This window comes from Sorex araneus, chromosome X (assembly GCF_027595985.1).
Source record: "Sorex araneus isolate mSorAra2 chromosome X, mSorAra2.pri, whole genome shotgun sequence".
Lineage (NCBI taxonomy): Eukaryota > Metazoa > Chordata > Mammalia > Eulipotyphla > Soricidae > Sorex > Sorex araneus.
Genome location: NC_073313.1, coordinates 233,861,661 through 233,881,600, shown reverse-complemented (window position 1 = coordinate 233,881,600; position 19,940 = coordinate 233,861,661). Strand labels below are relative to the sequence as shown.

General features: G+C 40.9%; 1 protein-coding gene across 3 annotated transcripts; it reads right to left on the bottom strand.

Annotated features, from left to right (window-relative positions):
• Positions 1-1,167: 1,167 nt before the first annotated feature.
• On the bottom strand, positions 1,168-16,530 carry BZW1 (basic leucine zipper and W2 domains 1). 3 transcript variants are annotated; one of them, XM_004601264.3, is made up of 12 exons: positions 16,393-16,530; positions 15,107-15,180; positions 12,314-12,490; positions 10,111-10,205; positions 9,110-9,175; positions 8,132-8,267; positions 7,577-7,686; positions 7,326-7,496; positions 6,618-6,764; positions 5,967-6,105; positions 3,756-3,878; positions 1,168-3,273 (listed from the first exon to the last, which is right to left on the bottom strand). In XM_004601264.3, exons 2-12 carry the CDS (start codon positions 15,168-15,170, stop codon positions 3,242-3,244), a joined length of 1,260 nt encoding a protein of 419 aa, XP_004601321.1. In that variant the 5' UTR covers positions 15,171-15,180; positions 16,393-16,530; the 3' UTR covers positions 1,168-3,241. The 3 variants fall into 3 exon arrangements, with proteins under 3 accessions (XP_004601321.1, XP_004601319.2, XP_054977760.1); XM_004601262.2 differs by lacking the exon at positions 16,393-16,530 and adding an exon at positions 15,869-16,057; XM_055121785.1 differs by lacking the exons at positions 10,111-10,205; positions 15,107-15,180; positions 16,393-16,530 and having other exon boundaries at positions 12,314-12,391.
• Positions 16,531-19,940: the final 3,410 nt, after the last annotated feature.

Below are 19,940 nucleotides of genomic sequence, written 5' to 3'. Positions count from 1 at the left end.
GATTTGGGTGGTGTGTCTGCTTTGGGTAACATCCAGCTGTATTCAGAGCTTACTCCTGGAGATGTTGGCAGAATATATGAGATACTGGAGGTTGGACTCAAGCCAGCTGCATATGAAGCAAAAAATGCCTTAGGTACTGAACTCTCTGGCACCTACAGGTTCCATTTCAAAACAATTTATAGAAAAGTAACTACATCTCAGCAATAACACTGGCGTCCGTGCCACACTAATAAGCCAATATTTTCTCAACTCCTGCGAACATCTACAAGTGACAAAAAATGCAGTGAAGTTTTGTTATTAAAGGTGTTTAACTATCCACCAGGTTTTTGTTTATATAGAGGGGTCAAAATGACCATCTATGATCATTTAAAAACTATCAGGACACTAAGACTTCAAAAGTCAACGAGGGGCTGGAGTGATAGCACAGTGGGTAGGGCGTTTGCCTTGCACTCGGCTGGTTCGATTCCCAGCATCCCATATGGTCCCCCGAGCACTGCCAGGAGTAATTCCTGAATGCAGAGCCAGGGAGTAACCCCTGAGCATAGCCGGGTGTGACAAAATAAAAAAGTCAACAAGGAAAACCAAATATCTGATGCCAGTTGTTTTAAACGTTGTGCGGCCAGACAGTAGAGTGAAACACTTGCTCTACATGCATGCAGAGACCTGGGAGATCTGTCTTGAGCTTATCTCCAAAATGTCCCAATGGGAGTGATCTTTGTGCAGTTGGATGCGTGGCCCCAACACATATATAGTAACTGGAAGAAAATAAATTCCTTTTTGACAATGGTATAAAAAAAAAGTTTCAGAGTAAGCATAAAGAAGTTGGCCAATACCAATGTCTCATTGCAAAGTTCCCCAAACTTTTTAAAGAGTAATCCCTCAGCACCTCTGGACATGGCCCCCCCAAACAGTGAACAAGCATTCTCTAAGGTCCACACACATACTCCCAAGCGGAACCCAAAATAATGAAAAACACCCTTAGTAGTCAAATGTGGCTCAAATGCACCTCTTGCCCTAAAGAGAATGAAGATCTCTCGGGTAACTCCCAGAATAGTTTAAGCAACTTGTGATCAGCTCCAAGCACACATTTAATTATGGCATCTGAGAGGAGACTTATCCTTAGAAACAGACACGGAGTTTGGAAAATCAATGAACATTTATCCAATCGTAAGTACAAGTAAAATTTTAATAATCTATATTAGGAATTACATATTGGAGGCCACGGGTTGGCACTGGCAGATGAATTCCAAAATTACCACTTAAAAATCAAAATGAAAATCTGCATATTTTTTAGAAAGCATACCCTTTCTTTATATACTATACTGTCACAGGTGACTTAACCACTTACTATAATATTGTAGTTAGTAAACACTACTTTGTCATTATGAAGGAAAAATTATGATCAAAGATCATAATGTAGTTCTGATAGACTACACATTCTTTCAACTATACACAGTATATAATAAACGGTATATTTTGTACGGCAGTAACATGCAACGATTGGTTGTAGAAATGTTAATGTAGTTTGTTACATTAGGATTTTGTGTAGATGCTTACAGTTTGGGAATCAGGAATGAAAAGAGCAATTAGTTAATGCTTACACACAGCAGACACATCTGAATGCACAATATACAGTACCACTAGAGATTAACAAGGAATTTACAAATAAAAAATTAAAAAGAAAAAAAAAGACCTACATAACCTAAGTGTAATGATGGACTTTATTTAAAAAAAGAAAAAAGTCTTTTGAGGACTAAGTTACAAAGTAAAAGCAGATCACTATGTAGAAACCTAGTTAATACATTTTGCCTGTGCAAGAAAACTTTATCAAAGTTCTTCATTAAACAGTATCACCCCATTCACAATAGTATCCGTTATAATGTTCTTCGTAAGGTTACTATGCCTTTATTTTAAATCTTTCTAAACACCAAACTCCTGACTTATAAGAATGGCACTTCTGAAAGGGGCAATTTCCACTCTGTTGTTGGTGACATTATTTCAATCTGAGCTTTCACCAAACTTGAAATCTTTCACTTTTAACACAAACCTCCCTAGAAGCCAAAGTATGGCCATATTTTGTTTTCTAGTGGCTACATACAGATGGGCAGCAGCAAAGAAATACAGAAATTAAAAGGCAGCCATTAAATGGCAACTGTACAGATGAGATATCTGACTCATGGCAATTAAAAAAAAAATGGCAACCTGAAATATTAACAGCCAGACACCTGTCATTATTGAATATATTCAGAATAAAGCCAATCCAGTACAACAAAGTGGAAATGCAACATTATCACCATACTTCATTCTTTACAACAAATACTGTAAGCCAAAAGGCAAGCCAGGTTATATTTAGAACCCCAATTAGAACATGCTTAATATTTCAACAATTTGTACTGGGTTTAAGTGCAATCATTTTTATTTTACTCTCACTACTGAGTCCTTTCTTACCTAAGTCTATGACAAGTGTGATAAAATTCTAAGACATTTTGAAAATAGCTGTATGAAAAGAATATTATCTATTTGTTTTGCCTAATTTTGGAATGCGTAAGTATCTTGACGGGGAAAAAGCCCAACTTTCTTCTTCCCACCACCTGACAAAATTTCCCAAAGATCTCCCTTTCAAGTTTGTTCTCCATAACTTCTCTAAGAGAACAAACAATGGATTTCAAGGGCATCTGGGGTTAAAAACACAAACTATGAACATGCACGTAATGGTCCAAATATTCAGGGTTTAAGTTAAACGACTTCAACTGCTGTATGTGGACTTCTCATTGATGAGTAGGGCTTTGGGCATACCGAATTATCACACAAATCATTGCTTTTGAGACTGGATACTTTTACAGTTTAATTTGCAAACAGAATTTCTATAACAAATTACTTTAAACCAAATCATATCTTGAAAACTTTTATATAGAAAACCCAGGGAATAAAGTGAACTGTTCACTGTGGAAGGCCTTAAATTACATTATTACAGTAGAAAATACAGGAGGTAGAAGATAACTGAAGATCAATGCAACATTGGATTCAAATCTCTAGCTCCTGTAGCTACTTAAAACATGGTTTTAGAAACTAAACCCAACATTTCCAGTAACCATAGGAACAGTTAAAATAAAATTTGCCATGAAAGCCCTTATATCATGCTTGATATAGGGAGGTAGGAAGATGTAAGAACCAGGACACATGAAACATGACATTTTATCTACAACTCCTGTTTGTTTTACTGAGGGTGTAGTTTTGAAATTCAGTCACCTTCTTCAGCTTCAGACTCAGATTCTAGAAAAGGGAAAATAAAATGCAATCAAGCGTTATATAATATCAGAAATTAAGTCTATTTTATAACTTCATAGTCTTAAAAATTGTAGTTACAGAATTCAGATATTGTCGTTATAGATCTAAATATCAGTATTCTCAAAACTACACATTCTTTCAAGGAATGTTTGGTATTTTAGTAGTTATTAAATCAATTAAAATCTAGTATTTTAATTGATTTAAAAGAAAGGACTTAGTATTTTAATTGATTTAAAAGAAAGGACTCAGTAGAGAGAGTAAAATTTAGTAGTTATTAAATCAATTAAAATCTAGCCTTTCTCATCTGCCTTAAAGTGATTTTGCAGATCAGTCAAAACAACAAAAAACAACAATCTGTATTTTAGATACAAAATGGCATTGCAAAGAAAGGCAGTAAGTACATGTGGATACATTGTATGGCTGAATCAGTCAATACCATATATATCCCACAAAGGAAAAAGACTTACCTTCTTCAGCATTTTTGAGCCACTCTACAAACTTCTTCATTTGTTCAAGGAAGACACTTTTCCCCTTTGCAACATGTGCATCCTTATACCACTTCAGTATGGGTTCTTCACTCAGAACTTCAGCTATAAAGAGAGTGATCATTATATTTGAAGAGTTTCATATTTCTTTCTCAATCTCAGGTAAAATTACAAAGGCATAACAGAACTCACTAGAAAGTTAAGTGAACATACATAGTTTTGTTTTTTGGATCACACCTTGTGGTGTTCACCTCCCAGCATTGCTTGGAGGCTCAAATTCATGCCAGGCATGTGATGTGCACTGGACCTTCATTATTTTTACTGTTTCTAATAATCTGTATCCAAAATATTTTTCTTCCTTTTTTATTTTTTGAAGTATCTCAGATTGAATATAGGTTGTCCTCCCCAATCCTTTTGCAAAGTCTATTAAGCTCTATTTTAGTAAGAAGGAAATGGAAGAGAAATGAGAGAAAGACTAGTTTCTAATATACAGTTCTATGTTAAAAACTTTAGTCTACTTGCTGCCCATGTATGAGCCACAACAAGCAAAACAACAAAACCACTAAACCAACGATTCAAATTAAGGTAATATTTGTATAAATTATTTTTAAATTATGCATTTCTATTCTTATTTACTACTTATTTTAAATTGTAAAATATTTATTACAATGATCAGTCTTGCTACACTGGAAAGAGGTGGTACTGGAACTGAAATAATGCCAACACTCCACAGCGTACACAAACACCTACATTTTTTCCGGGCCCTAAACAGTTCTAAGATGAGAAACTGTGCTGAATGATCAGGAATATCTTGATAATTTGTTGATTCTTAAGGAATCACCCTTAGTGGTGCTGGGTTTGGGACCCATACATACAGTGCAAAAAAGACCTAATTCAGATCTGTGCCTACCTTTTGGTCTTGAACTATTTCCCTGGCCCAACCTGTCATTGTTTTAGGTGTATAATGGCATTCTGATTTTTACAGTCATACTATTCTTAAGAACTAAATGCAGAATTCTAGTATCATTTCGAATGAGAAGGAGCAGGGATATGAATGCTTCCAAGAAACCAGCCACAATCTGATAATCAGTCAAGTATGGCATAATGTGGCAGTTTATTTATTTTTCTTTTTGGGTCACACCCAGCAATGCACAGGGGTTACTCCTGGCGCTGCACTCAGGAATTACTCCTGGTGGTGCTGCTCCATAGGGAACCATATGGGGTGCTGGGAATCGAACTTGGATCGGCTGTGTGCAAGGCAAACACCCTACCCGCTGTGCTATCACTCCAGCCCGTTTATTTTTTCTTTTTTTTTTTTTTGCTTTTTGGGTCACACCTGGCTATGCACAGGGGTTACTCCTGGCTGTACACTCAGGAATTACTCCTAGCGGTGCTCAGGGGACCATATGGGATGCTGGAAATCGAACTCGGGTCGACCGCGTGCAAGGCAAACGCCCTACCCACTGGCCAGTTTATTATTTTCTTAAAACCACTAAAAATTTCGGGGGCTGGAGCAATAGCACAGCGGGTAGGGCGTTTGCCTTGCACGAGGCCAATCCAAGTTCGATTCCCCGTACCCCATATGGAGCAGCACTACCAGGAGTAATTCCTGAGTGCAGAGCCAGGAGTAACCCCTGTGCATCGAGGGGTGTGATGCAAACAAAAACAAAAACAAAAACAAAAACACCACTGAAATTTCTTGGTATGGAGAAGGCCTCTGTATTAATATATAGGCAACAATAAAATCAACTATGAAAACTGAGAAACAAATGCAGCTCAACGTAAAGTGCATGTTTCTTATGTGTGTAAACCATGGTGCCTAATTTTTTTTTCTTTTAAAGACGTTTTCGAAAACCAGACTTCAAAAAGATCTAACAACTAAAACAAACCACACCCTTATGCCCCCCCTCCCTCCTTTTACGGAAGCATTTTGAACTTATCTCACAAGACACTAGACATTCACATTGGGTTGTATGGAAAGATCAAAAGAAGTGAACCTCTACATGTCAAGGAAAATGTGAAAAATGGAAAAGAAAATCGGCATGATAGAAGACAAAGGACAAAAAGTAGGCTTTTAACTTGCTAATAAATAACATTTTGATACTTATGTAAAATTTTAGGGAGATTTAATGTAATTATTCACCAAAGTTATTCTGAATACTTTTTATTAAATATACTAGAAAATATAATTACCTTTATAAAAAAGCACCACTATTTTCTGAAAGGCTTTCATGAAATGAATGTTGTCATAGCAATACTCCTGAATCTTCAGTAACAGAGTCAGCTCAGACTGACCTTGAGTAGTAAAGGCAGCAAGTAGAGGGCTGTATTGCTTTTAAAAAAAAAGAAAAAAAAAGACATTCACTGTAATAAAAATTCTGCAGAGCACCAACGCTTCTAATTACTGTGAATTAAATTTAGTGGGAATTTCAATTAAGAGCAGACAAATCTAAATATCTTAGTCAACTAAATAATGCATCCAAGATTTCAGATAACTGCCAAGTTAGTATTTTACACTGAGAAGGAAAAAAATTTCCTACTATTCCCTCGAAATCAAACCAAACTGCAGGTTTAAGCCTTACTTATGAACTAAAGAACATAAATCATATATCCCCCACTGTGGTGCCAGGGACTGAACCCAGGGTCTTACACATGCAAGACAAGTGTTCAACCACTGAGCTAAATTCCTGACTCCTCTGGCCAGCCTTCGTTTTCAGGAACCTTAGGAAGTAAATCCTTTTAGTAGTTATCTGTAGAGACCGTGACTATGTAGAGTATGGGCATAGACAGCTCAGTTATCCCCACATAAAAGCAGAATGTTTAATCAAGGTATAGTTCTAATACCTTCAAGTGCTTGATGGCTTGTTCTGCTACAAGTTCTTCCTTTTTGTTCCATTCCACAGTGCTCATTACGCTGGACCAGACTATTCCGATAACAACAGGTTCTGGGATGTTGTTTTTTTTCATCTCTTCCTTGACATACAGAATTATCTGCAAAAATCCAAATTTAGTAACAGAAGACAGTTTTGTTATGTACACACACCACAGCAAACCAAGAAACTTAGACAAGCATAAAAACAACTTTCTATGCAACTGGAAACATATGTGCATCTCATCTAACAAGAAACACTGGAAAGGATAGACCTATAATTTATATTCTGTAAGGCAGAATAGTTGGGAAAGAAATGAGATGGAATAGGTCTCATTTCTTGTACCATTAAAACCCAAATCTATTTTTTGCTTTTTGGATCACACCTGATGATGCTCAGGGGTTACTCCTAGCTCTGCACCAAGGAATTACTCCTGGTGGTGCTTAGGGAATCGAACACAGGTTGGCACATGCAATGCAAATGCTCTACTTGCTGTACTATTGTTCCGGCTTAATCTAATTTTGGGGAACCAGTGAAATACTGAATGTCAAAAAGACGAAGGTTAAGCCAAAATATGACATTCATATCTATTAAACACACTCTGGTCAATTGCTTTGTGAGTAAACACTTTCTTTGCCAGAAATTTCATTATATAAAAATGGTCTAAACAAAAATAACTTACATCCTTAAAAGGATCACCACGGGACATCTGTTCCTGAAGTTCTTTCTGAAGTTCCTTACGAGCTCCTATGGTCTGCTGATTTCGAACGTATTCTGAGAGCTCTTTTAAGCCTGCCTCAGTAAAATACTTTGTGAAATGTTCAACGCTTTGTTTATTGGCAGGAAAAAGTTCCTGAAAGGATAATTTAAATTAGATTAAGGAAAATTCCCATAGTAGCCTTCATTTGTGCAAAAATAGAAACATCTACAAACCATCAGTCTATTATCCATGCTGACTTTCCGAAGACTTGCAGCTACTGCATTGATATCTTTTTCATTTATCCATGATTTAAAGAGCTTTACAGCAAAAGCTGCTGAAACCCCTGTGAAAGAAAACAGCTCATTAGGACATCACTCTGTCACTCTTCAACATCCCACACCAATGGTCCTATTCTTTCATTCACAAATTGTGTAGCTTTAGGTTAAACAAATGAGGTAATATTAAAGCTAAGTAATACTCTAAGCTGTAAAAATAAGACTTTAAAAAAATTGTACAGAACACTTTCACAATAGAAATCATAAATACTTCTTTTCCTGTCCATTTTTACATTTTTTACACTATGTCTTTGTTTCTGATAGTTATTTCCAAAACTTTCAATTTTATTTAAATCTTATTCTGAATTTCCTTGGTATTTGCCTTTATAATAAGTTTGTCTGGGCTCTGGGCATTTGCTATATGCCTAAAATAAAAGCCCTTAAGCTTAAACACCAAAAGTACATATTAAGTGTCCAATGAATTTGAAGTCATTTTTACTAAAAATTGATTACCTTCTTTAACCAAATTCTCATTATAAAGGCTGTTAAGAATGGATGCATTTAGTGTTCCATTAGCCAGAAGAACACCAGTCAGCATAGCCAGTTTGTTCCTCTCCGACTCCGAAAAACCCTTTAAGAACAGCAGCAACTATAAAAACAAACAGATTAAAAGAGTCATCACATATGCATGTTACCTTTTTAGTAACAGTATTGTAAACTACAGTGCCTGAAAGGAAAGAGAGAATGAAAGTGTCTGCCACAGAGGAAGGCTATAGGGATGGAAGTTTCTGGGAGGAAAACTGCGAACACTGGTGGCAGGAAAATGTTCAACTGGTGAAGGAATGGGTGCTAGAACACTGTATAACTGAAAATTATGAACAATCTTGTAACTTTATCTCAGGGTGACTTAAAAAACTCATTAGTGATGAAAAAAAAAGGGGAAGCAGCAAAGGAAGTACACCACACATTAAAGGAGCAGACCTTGAAATGCTCAGGGATTGAACCAGGTGTGCCAGATGCAAGGCAAGCGCCCTACCTGCTGCTCTACCTCTTTAGGCCCTCAATTATTTTAAGGCTCACTATCTGAGTGATCTTAGACAATTTATCTAACCTGTGCTTCAGTTTCCTCAGATGGATCTAAGTCACCTGATGGATTTTTTTTAATCGAATATTTATATATCATTGTTTTTTAACATGTTTTCTGTGTACCTATGTATAAAACACCTAATACAATCAACAGCAAACATACTCAAGTTTTTTCTCAGTGTTTAGTGTCTTTAGAACTCCACTTTGATTTTCAACCTTCTGCTACTTGTTTAGACACTTAAGAGATAGTGCACAGCAAATTACACTGATATACCTCAAAATCATCATTTCAGACAGCCTACCTAAATATCTACCATTATCTCAAATATGAGGCAGAATTAGGATTTTACATTTCCTTCTAACTCCAGCATTTGGTTTTCTACCATGCATAAAATCTTCTCATACCTTTTTTACTTCATCTTCAAAACCTTTCTCCAGGTATTTGTAGCGTCTGATTAACTTGTTAAAAACCTATGAATAATAATAAAGGAATTTATTAATAAAGGAAGTTTGTCTGCATAGACGCCAGATTCCTAAAAAAATCTAGGCTAGAGACACTCAGATCTTTTCCTTTTTTTAGTTTTTGGGTCATACTCGATGAAGCTCTGGGATTACTCCTTGCTCTACACTCAGAAATTACTCCTGATGGTGCTCAGAGGACCAAATGAGATGTTAGAGATTGAACCTGGATCAGATGCACGCAAGGCAAATATCTTACCCGCTGTACTATCCCTCCAGACCCAGATCTTTTTCATAGTATTTCTAGAGTAGCAAAAATTTCTAACAGTTGAAGTTTGAATTTGTGAATTCCCAAACTCTGAAAATGATGTTAAGACTGTTACCATGTGATAATTTTTACTGCCTATTATTAATTTAATGCTTCAATGTGATTTAGTCATCTGTAGGAAATCATCAGATCAAGAATTTTTTAAAAAATTCTATTTTCTGAATCACATACATAACAAATCTCCTAGGTTAAATTCATGGTTTTAGCTGACATTGACAAAATCATAGCTGAATGATAAATCAGTCCTTAAAAATGTAAAAGTATCAGTTCCAGAAGGAAAAATAAGCAAAGGCGGAGTTTAATAATCTCCTATGTAGTAATAATGTCCTCTTAATATAATACACTGAAGTTTCTAACTCACCAAACCACACCAAGAACAGGATCTCGAAACCTTTAGCCCAAATTTCTTCTAGGCTAAGGACTGTTTCTTGTTTCCTGGCAACATTTGGTGGTGCTCAGGGGGCCAATAGTGGTGCCTGGGATGCAACCTGGGTTGGCCAATTGCAAGGCTGTACTATCACTCTGGCTCTAGGTGCACTATTTTAAAAATTAGACTGTTCACCCAAAACTTGTCGAATGGAAGTAATGAATTGAAAAAATCATGCAAAGTTTTATTTACCTGAGCAAATGCTTGCATGGTCTCTAGGTCTTCCTGTGCTGCAAACACACAGACATCTGTACGCATCATGTCATCTGCCAGTGTACCACCTGGAGCTAGAGTAAATTTTGTAAGAAGCTTGCAGTGCCCTTCATTTTATATTAAAAACTATTTCAATCACAGTTACTGTAAAGATTCTCATTAAAATTAAATTTAAAAAATCTAAGGCGGTTTGAAAGCAGTTGCTTTTCTGGTAACACAGCTGGATCAATATATGTAAACATGAAACACTTTATATATGAATAAACAGCCCACTTTAGCCACCCAATGTAAATACATCACTAAATTAAACATTCAATAATATTCTATCATTCAAGTGGAAATGTTAAGAGTTGGTTAGAATAAGTGACTTTCCTTGCAGAAATAACCCAAGCTTTGAAATATGGGGGAGGGGGTATGTCAGTGGAGATATGGACCAAGACTGCTAATAATTGTTGAAGCTAGGAAATTGATCAAAGATATATCCTATTACTCTTTCTAGCGTTAAGTCTGAGTGCTTCCCTTTAAGAAATAACTTTTAAGAAAGGCCTACTTTTGGGAGGCTCATTTTAGGGTCATACCCAGGATCATTTCAGGTGGTGCTCAGAATCTGAATTGGCCATAAGCAAGGAATGTGCCCTGTCCACAATAATCTTTCTGATAACAGTACTATATACAGAAAATAATCTTTCCGATTTCCTACTATCAACAATGAAATACTTATTTGAATAGGCTTTGGAACAAGAGAATGTAAATTCCCATTTCCACTCCTGATACTTCACTGAGACAAAAATCATGTTACTGAAGCTTTGGGGAGAAAGGGGGGGGTAGAGGGGAGCACCAGCACGTCCCAAAGCTGGGCTCTGCAATCTGGCGGCCATTCCCAATGAAACTCTCAGGAAACCAAGCCTGCTTGAGAAAGGACTTGCAGAAGCGATGCTGCTCAGCCCGAGGTGGAGACCAAAGCCACCTTGGAAAAATGCTGTCAGGATGGAATCTGGTGAAGCACATGCAATGCTGCACCCTAACCCCTATACTATCTGTATCTAGACATCTGCAGCCCCTTAGAAGTTTTACGAGCCTGGCAAGCTACCTGTGGCATATTTGACATGCCAAAGACTGTAACAAGTCTCACAATGGAGAGGTTACTGGTGCCCGCTCGAGCAAATCGATGAATGAGATGACAGTGCTACTGTGCAGAAGTTTTTATTCTACATGTATACAAAAATGACTTCTGATCCTACCAGCATACTTAAGCTTAGTATTGATATGAAAACAATGAGCTATGCGTTAAGAACTGACCATATGAAGACGGGGAACTAGGTAGTACAATCTACTGAGCTGAGACAGAAAAGACAGTAAAGAATAAAGATGTGGTCCTGCATGTGGCTGACTCTGGTGTGATCCCTATGGAGAAACTGATCCCCTGGGTACTGCCAGGAATGACTCTTGAGCAGAGCCAGTTAAGTCCTGAGCTTAGGTAGATGTGGTGCACAAATATCCTGAGCCTTAGATTTAGAATTTAGGGCATTGTTGTGGCAACAAAAACATGTGATGTTAATTTCAAAAATTACTGTAGCCACATTAAAAAGGCTGAAACTAAATTAAAAAATTAATCCATTTTGGTTTTGGGATCCCACCCGTATGTTTAAGGGTTATTCCAGTGCTACTTCCAGTGCACAAGTAAGTAAGTGCCAGAGATGGAATTGGGCCTCCAGCACCCAAAGTGTTTTTGAGCTATCTCTCTGAGTAATCTCTCAGCCCCTGGGTGAAATTACTGTAATGAAGGAAAGACAGAATTGTTGGGAAAATAAATCACTGACTTAAAGAAATTTAATTATATCAGTGAGAAAAAGACATCCACAAACATTAAGGTTTTAAACAGACTCAAATTTAAAGTTAGACAGAATAAAGAAGAGGTTACCTTCACATGATCTGAGAAGAATTTAGAAAGAGAAAAAGTACTATGGGAATTTTAAACAAAGCCATTCCAATCTGATAGGTTTGATTTTGAACCACACCTGCTGTGTTCAGGACTTAAAACCTGGGCTCTGTGTTGCTCAGAGAATCAGGACTGCCACTGTACTATTTTTCTGGCTCTCACTGAATAGATTCATCAAACATTCACAAGCTGTATCTTATATAATCTCCATTCAACATACTTCATACAAACCTAGATACTTACCCAGCATTCCACCAGCCACCAGAATGTCAAAGAGTGTTTCTGCATATCGACGGTAATCAAGTTTTGCTCCAGAAGCATCAAGAAACTTCGCTACTGCTTCCAAATCAGTACCAGTTTCAGTTAAGCCTTGAATAATACAGTCTTGAAACTGAGTAGGGTCAAACCTCTCTTTTTCATCTGGGAAGGCAAAAACAACAACAACAACAACAAAAAACAATATACATTACAAAAATGACATGAAACTAACCTCCTGGGATGTGGTATAAGCATAATCATAATTTTATTCCAACAGTCAGAAAAAAACAAGCCTGATTGAGCAAGACTAGTAACATGAGCAAATGCAACAAATGCATGTCATATGACAAGTTTTCCTTTATAAGGTAGGACTGTGATTCATAACAATCTTAAGAACTCTGTAGTTTTCTCCCACCATTTTCCATTTGTCTTGGGGCCATACCCAGCCGTGCTCAAGGCTTATTCCTCCTGACTGTGCTCAGGGATCACTCTTGGCTAGCTCAGAGGACCACACAAAATGCTAGGAATTGAATTTGGGTTAGCCATATGCAAGGCAAAATGCCCTAACCTCTGTATCATCGCTCTGGCCCCCTCACAATTCTTTTTTCGCTTTTTGGGTCACATCTGGGAATGCACATTCTGGCTCTGCACTCAGGAATTACTCCTTGCAGTGCTCAGGGGATCATATGGGATGCTGGGAATTGAACCTGGGTCAGCCTTGAGCAAGGCAAATGCCCTACCCACTGTGCTATCGCTCCAGCCCCAATTCTTTTCCAGCTAAATGAGCTGGTGTATTCCTACGACAAGAGGATAATTTCAACTTGGAAAGCTCTCCCATAGCCTCACCTACAACTGAAAATGATTGCTACTTAACACATAATATGCCTGGATCATGATGCTGAGCTACTATTACAAACACTATATACTTTAAATAATATTTTTCACTTTTCCCTTAACTATCTTATGTAGTTTAGTTTCACCAGTTTTCTAGTATAAAACAGTTGAAAGCCAGTTCTAAGTCTCAGAGACGATTAAAAATGAGCAAAATTTCACTAAGCAAATTTTATTCTTTACTGAAATTTTGCTTTAATACAGGAGCTCCTTTCTAAAAACACTGCACATTTAAAAAGAAATTTAGCAATAATTTTTAGAAAGCACACAAGCAACACCCAAATGTATCAGAACCTACAGTAGATTCTTTGCTTTAAGAATTCCCTTATACCCTAATGAGGAAGTTTATTCATAAATGAAATGGATGTTCAGAGGAATTGGATAATCAAGCGATCATTAGAATTCTGGAGTTTAAGTTTCCTAAATGAAATTCCTTAATTATCACACTTAACTAGTCTCATTCCAGATGTTTAGCTTTTCCTACTATAAATGATAAATAACAGTTCTTACAAAGTCGAGACTTTACTTTTAATCTGATATAACAGAATCAAACCAGAACAGTGGAGTACATATCTAGCCTACGCTGGGTTATTTACTGAGTATATGCCACGAAAGGGTTAGATTTTCCCATTTAGATATTATCTTCATTTTCAGACAGCATGAGGGTAACAATCTTCTCCCCCTTTGCCCAGGACTTTGTAAGGCCAATATCCTAGAAATTCTGTCCAGCCCTACACAACCAATCAGGATATTGTTCACCCCACATGGGACCCAACTTTCAAGAGCTAAGAGAGCATGAGCAATACTAATTTGCAAGTAGCAAACCAGCATCTCTTCCAGATGCTAATAATAAAAATTACCACTCTATTTACATAAAGTTACTAGCACAATCCACCCACTCTTTATTTCATCTTTCAACACCCCCAACCAGAGGAAAAATATATATTTTTTATAACAGCTTTCTATCACTAGGCTAGTACCTTGCTACAGAATTTAAGCATTCATTCAAGTACAGCTAACACAGAAAAGCAGTCATTAACATTAGTACTGGTGTAAGTTTGAGAAATATTTGACTTCAGAAGATATTATGTAAACCCTGTTGCACAATTAATTCCCATAAGTAAAATTTGATTTTTCTCTCATAAATGCATACAATTTGGGTAATTAGTGATCACATGATTGTATATATATATATTTTGCTTTTTTTGGGGGGTCACACCCAGCGATGTTCAGGGGCTATTCCTGGCTCTGCACTCAGGAATTACTCCTGGCGACGCCTGGGGAACCATATGGGATGCCAGAGATTGAACCGGGGTCGGCTGCGTGCAAGGAAAACATCCTACCCGCTGCACTATCACTCGCGTCCCAATAGCTCTTTCTTAAACCAAGCGCTGCCCTCTCAAGCAAGTCTACTTAGATAAAAATTGCCTTAAAAAAAAAAAAAAAACGCAGCCCATACTTTTTTGTTTTGGGGTGCTCAGGACTTATTCCTGGTCCGTGCTCAGATCACTCCTGGCAGTTCTTGAGGGATCACATGCAGTGCTTGGGATGGAACCTGACTGGTTGGGTAGGTGCAAGCCAAGTGCCTTAACCCCTGTAGTATCTCTCTTCTGGTCCCCACACTTTTTCTTGAAATACTTCCCAATAAAAAAGGCTATTCAGATACCTGCCAAGTGTTGTATATGAAAAATTGATACCAAAGACTTGTGAAAGCCGTGGAAATAGTAAGGGCACATCTAAAATGGTAGTCAACTAGAAATCCACATTTCTTTGCGGTGTTTTTCTCTTACGGTTTTAGTGCTAAGCAAGTATCTGCTGGAAAAACCAGGAATTGTTATTGGGGGAGAAGGGAAAGTTGAACACCGACTACTGTTGAAACGCATTTACCTCTTTTTCTGGTTTTAAAACGCTGGCCTGATAGCGTTGGCTTTTGCTGCTTTTGATTATTCATAAAAGACACCCTAGGAAAAGAAAAACAAGGCTTAAAAAGACCAGGCGCAAAGACACTCAACTTTGCAACAAAGTATCTGCAATTTGGTCAAGCCACAAAAACAATACCGAAGCGGAAGGCCGAAGGCCAGACAGACCTGGGGCGGGCATAGAGAGCGACTACCTTCCCTGGAATAATCACGGCTAACCTGACTTCCTCCCAGCAAGGAACCCTTGAAAGACGGAAAGTGAAGCACAAGCTTCTAAGACCTGACCGCGGAAAAAGCCTCAGTGACTAGTAGTAAAATCACTCACCATCCGCAAGTCTGGTTCCCAATCCCCTACAATCTGTCACGATTTCTTAGCCCTACCGAGTAGGAACGGCTAAAGATCCCCGGGGTCCGGAGGAATCCGAAGCCGCTTACGTCAATTTAAAGACACTGTGTCACATGGCAAATCCCTCCTTCTTCAGGGTCGCGGGGTGGGGGAGGGGGGTCGAGCTAAGAGCAAGCCCCCCTCCCCACTCCACGCCGCAGGGCCGCTTGCACCGCGCCAGCCTGCCAAAGGCATGGGGTGAGCGCCATGAGCTCCCATCCCCGAGCTCCTTCCCATGGCACATGGCTCGAGGGCCCGCACGCTTCCCGGGGCCTCCCTGCATCGACGACCCCGCGGCCGCCGCAGGGGCCGCCCTCCGCCCGCAGCCCCTTCTTCTCCACTGACCCCGTTGCCGGTGGTGGTGGCCGCCGCAAGGAGCGGACCACAGGCGCCGAGGCGCTCCGCGCCGGGGGCCCCGCCGCCCCGTACATCCGCCCGCCGTCCAGCGAAAGCTGCGGCGGTGGAGGCGGCCGCAGTGGTGGTGGCGGCTCCTCCGCCCCGCCCGCCGGAACCCCCCACGCGTACATCACCCAACAGAGGCCGCGGCGGCTTTGTTACCCAGGCCGGGCCGGGCCTGCTCTCGGCCGCCGCCGCCCCGGGGCTGCTCTGCTGGGCGGCGGCCACGGCCCTGGAATCCAGGGCCCGGCTCCAGGCCGGCCTCCGGCGGCGGCCTCCGACCCGGCCCGCCGTCCTAGCCGGGGCCCGCACGGGGCCTTGCCGCCCTCCTCGCTCGCTTTTGCGCCCGGCCACGAAAGGCCGCGCCGCAATTCCGGCCCGGTGGAGTGTGCGTGTGTGTTGGTGTGTGTGTCCGCGCGCGCGCGCGTGTGTGTGTGTGTGTCTGTGCGTGGCGGACGGGCGCCGCGCCTCACCGAATTTAAGGCGAAGAGAAAAGAGCCAGAAATCCCCGAGGTGGCGGCAAGTGCGGCGGTGTCTCCTCTGCGACCGGAACTACCGCGGGGAGCAGGAGGAGGTGGAGGAGGAATGGGGGGGAGGCGCCACCCCCTTCGTGCCCCGGCTCTCCTATCGCGAGACTTCTTCCCCGCCCCGCCCGGGCCGCGCTCTGCGCTTCTGCCTTTTCCATTCCTGCGGGGGGTTGGGGGTGAAGAAGCAGGGAAAGGCCGCGTGCGCTTGCTGGGCGAGATTTTTTTTGCGTCCTCTTAGCGGGTTCTATGTTTTCCGGATCCATATCCTAGACTAGCTCTTTTTACTTCGATTCCGCTCGGATTCCGCACACGGAGGGCTTGGGAGAACCGGTGTTTCCCCACGACCCCTGCCAGTCTTGCAGAGGTTGGACACGTCGGCCCCAGCCCCTTCTCTGCCGCCGGAAGTCGAAGCCGGAGGGGTTGGGTCGTTCGCGACCCCTTTGGGGAGGAGGCTGGGCTTGGGAAAAGGGGTCTGACCTAGACTCAACTCTGGGAAGGCCTGGCTGGCTGCCCTTGCTCCCTGCGGGGAGGTGGAGGGGAAGGGGCGCATGCATTGCCTCTCTGAAAAAGCAAGGAAGACCCCGCAGGAGCCCTCTAGATAGAAGATTCCAGGGGGGAATTTTGCCCTTGGACTCCACCCCTTGAAGTGACTGTGGGGGTTGTGCCGACCTGGAAAGCATCATTCCCCGCCCACCCCCAAGGCTGCAGGGTCTCTCGCACGGAAATTCTGCAGGTCTCGTGGGACTCGAGAACATGCGTTCCTAACAAGTTCCCTGTGTTGTTGCAGGACTAAGAACCACTGAATTAAGAGGGCATAGCATAGAGACAAGGTGAAAGGTATTATGTGTGAAAAGTATGGTGGACGTTGAAAAATTATACGAATAGATTTGCACTAGTTTTCAGTTCAGCCACCCTAAAAACTGCCCCTAAACGACCTTCCCTTCTCTTTCTTACCAAACATTTCAGTAAATCGGCCTCTAGGAGTTGATTTATCATTTTCTTTATTTGACCATTGCCCTTGTCCCTCCTACTTCATGACAAGTTACTTAGAACTTAAAAAAAAATTAGCATTAGCATTGCAGTATAACATGAAAGTTACAGCTGTGCATCATTAAAATCAATACATGGAGCCGAAGAGAGTACAGGTGTTAAGGAAGGCACTTGCATACCTCGCACTGGTTTGATCTGGGCATTTGAATGGTCTTACATTCCTCTCTATGTCCCCGAGCACTGAGGAATGACGGCTGAGCACCACAGGTATCGCCCAACCCATTTCACCTCTCCTCCCCACAACACTTTGTTTTTGTTTTTGTTTTTGTCTTTCTGGGACCATACTCTTCGATGCTCAGGGTTACTCCTAGCTTTGCACTCAGGAATCACTCCTGGCCACTAGTGCTTGGGGGACCATAAGCAATGTCCGGGATTGAAGCCAGGTTGATAGCATGCAAGGCAAACACACCCTACCCTCTACTATTGCTCTGGCCTCAGAATGTATTTGGAGACTATCTATGATTGAGAACTCTTTGTGGGGTACAGGTGAGGACCACACCTGGCGGTGCTCAGGGCTTACTACAGGCTCTGCATTCAGGAATTACAACCTTCAGTGCTTGTGACCATCTGGTTTGCCCAGGATATGTGCAAGGCAAGTGCCTAACCCTTCCGTACTCTCAGGCCTGATGGTTTCTCTTCTATTCTACAATTTCTTGTCTTTCTTTGTCCTTGCTAACATGACAGTCTCATGCTTTTCTTGGAATTTAAGTTTCATTTCCAGTTAAAAGGATTTCAAGCTAATCAATTGAATGAAAAACAAACTTGTGGAGAACAGGTTTTATGTGCTTCAATGCTGAGAAGGTCCTGGGGTAGTTAAAATCTGACCTCTTTGCAGAACTGGAAGAAACTGATGTGGCTGGAGCTTGATGAGAGTTGATCAAGTTTGGGGGAACAGAGGACAAGGGTCAAATCTCTGTGTCTAGGGGCTGGAGCGATAGCACAGTGGGTAGGGCATTTGCCTTGTACGCGGCCGCACCGGGTTTGATTCCCAGCATCCCATATGGTCCCCTGAGCACCGTCAGGAGTAATTTCTGAGTGTAAAGCCAGGAGTAACTCCTGAGCATCGCCAGGTGTGACCCGAAAAGAAAAAAAAAAATCTCTGTGTCTAGCCATAGTCTTTTTCCAGGCCCCAGTTCAAACTCTGATAACTCCACTGAACACGAAACACTCTTAGTACTGGTGATTACTCTTCCCCCAAAACTTTTTTCCTCATTTCTGGAGTTCTGTTAAAGATAAAGTGTTTCTTGCTCAGGAACGGCTCCACCAGCCCTGAGCAGCCATTATACCAGAGGCACAGAAACCCAGAGGCTGCTGGCAGCTCCACTCGTGGACTTTGAACTAAACTACGGTCCCGTGCAGCCCTGGGAGGGAAAGGGTTTTGGTCCTCATCCTTTTCCCCTCTCGGCAGCATGGCGACCACCACCGTTTAGTGCCAATTGGACAGAGAGGTAGGAGCTCGAAATGATGGGGCACATGGGGAATCTTGCAATGTCAGGGGGCAGAACTGGCCTTGCTTCCTGCCCTAATGAGACCCCAGCGGCCTCCCACGAACAGCTCCCCCGCTCCTGAACAGCCATGATCCCAGAGGCACACAAACCAATCTCGGAATGCAGCGGCTGCTGGCAGAAATACCTCTGGTCTTAATACCAGAATCCCAAAACTGGGCGGCCAATTTCACGACCGTGCAATATCATATGCTCATTGTTATCAACAATAGAAAACATACGATCTAATGATGCCATTCTGACAGGTCTGAATGTTGGGGGGGGAAACTCCAAATAATGATAGTTTTCAGTCAAAAATTGAATGTTATCATAGCAATGAGAGAGTTAATTGAAAATCATCTGCCACACAGGCAGAGGGGGAAAGGGAGAGAGGGTGGGTTCTTGGTGGTGGATCATGTGCACTGGTGAAGAGATGGGTGTTTGATCATTGTATGACTGAGACTTGATCCTGAAAACCCTGCAACTGTTCTCATGGTGCCTCAATTAAAAAGCATAAAATAGGGACTGGAGCAATAGCACAGCGGGTCGGGCATTTGCCTTGCATGTGGCCGACCCGGGTTCAATTCCCAGCATCCCATATGGTCCCCTGAGCACCGCCAGAGGTAATTCCTGAGTGTAGAGCCAGAAGTAATCCCTGTGCATCGCCAGGTGTGACCCAAAAAGCAAAAAAAAAAAAGAAAAGAAAAAGCATAAAATAAAAAAATTAAAGAAAAGGAAAAAGAAAAAAAAAACTTCAAATGTCCTGAAAAATAAAGAAAAAAGAAAATATTATATTATATATAATTCTTAACTGTCTACCTTAACAAATAAAATATTATAATTAAAAAAAAAGATAAAGTGTTTAATAAAAACAATGGCTATTTGTTTCTATCAGGTATATATGTCATGCATTCTAAGCACTTTATATACTACAGTTAATCCTCAAAACTATCCTATAAT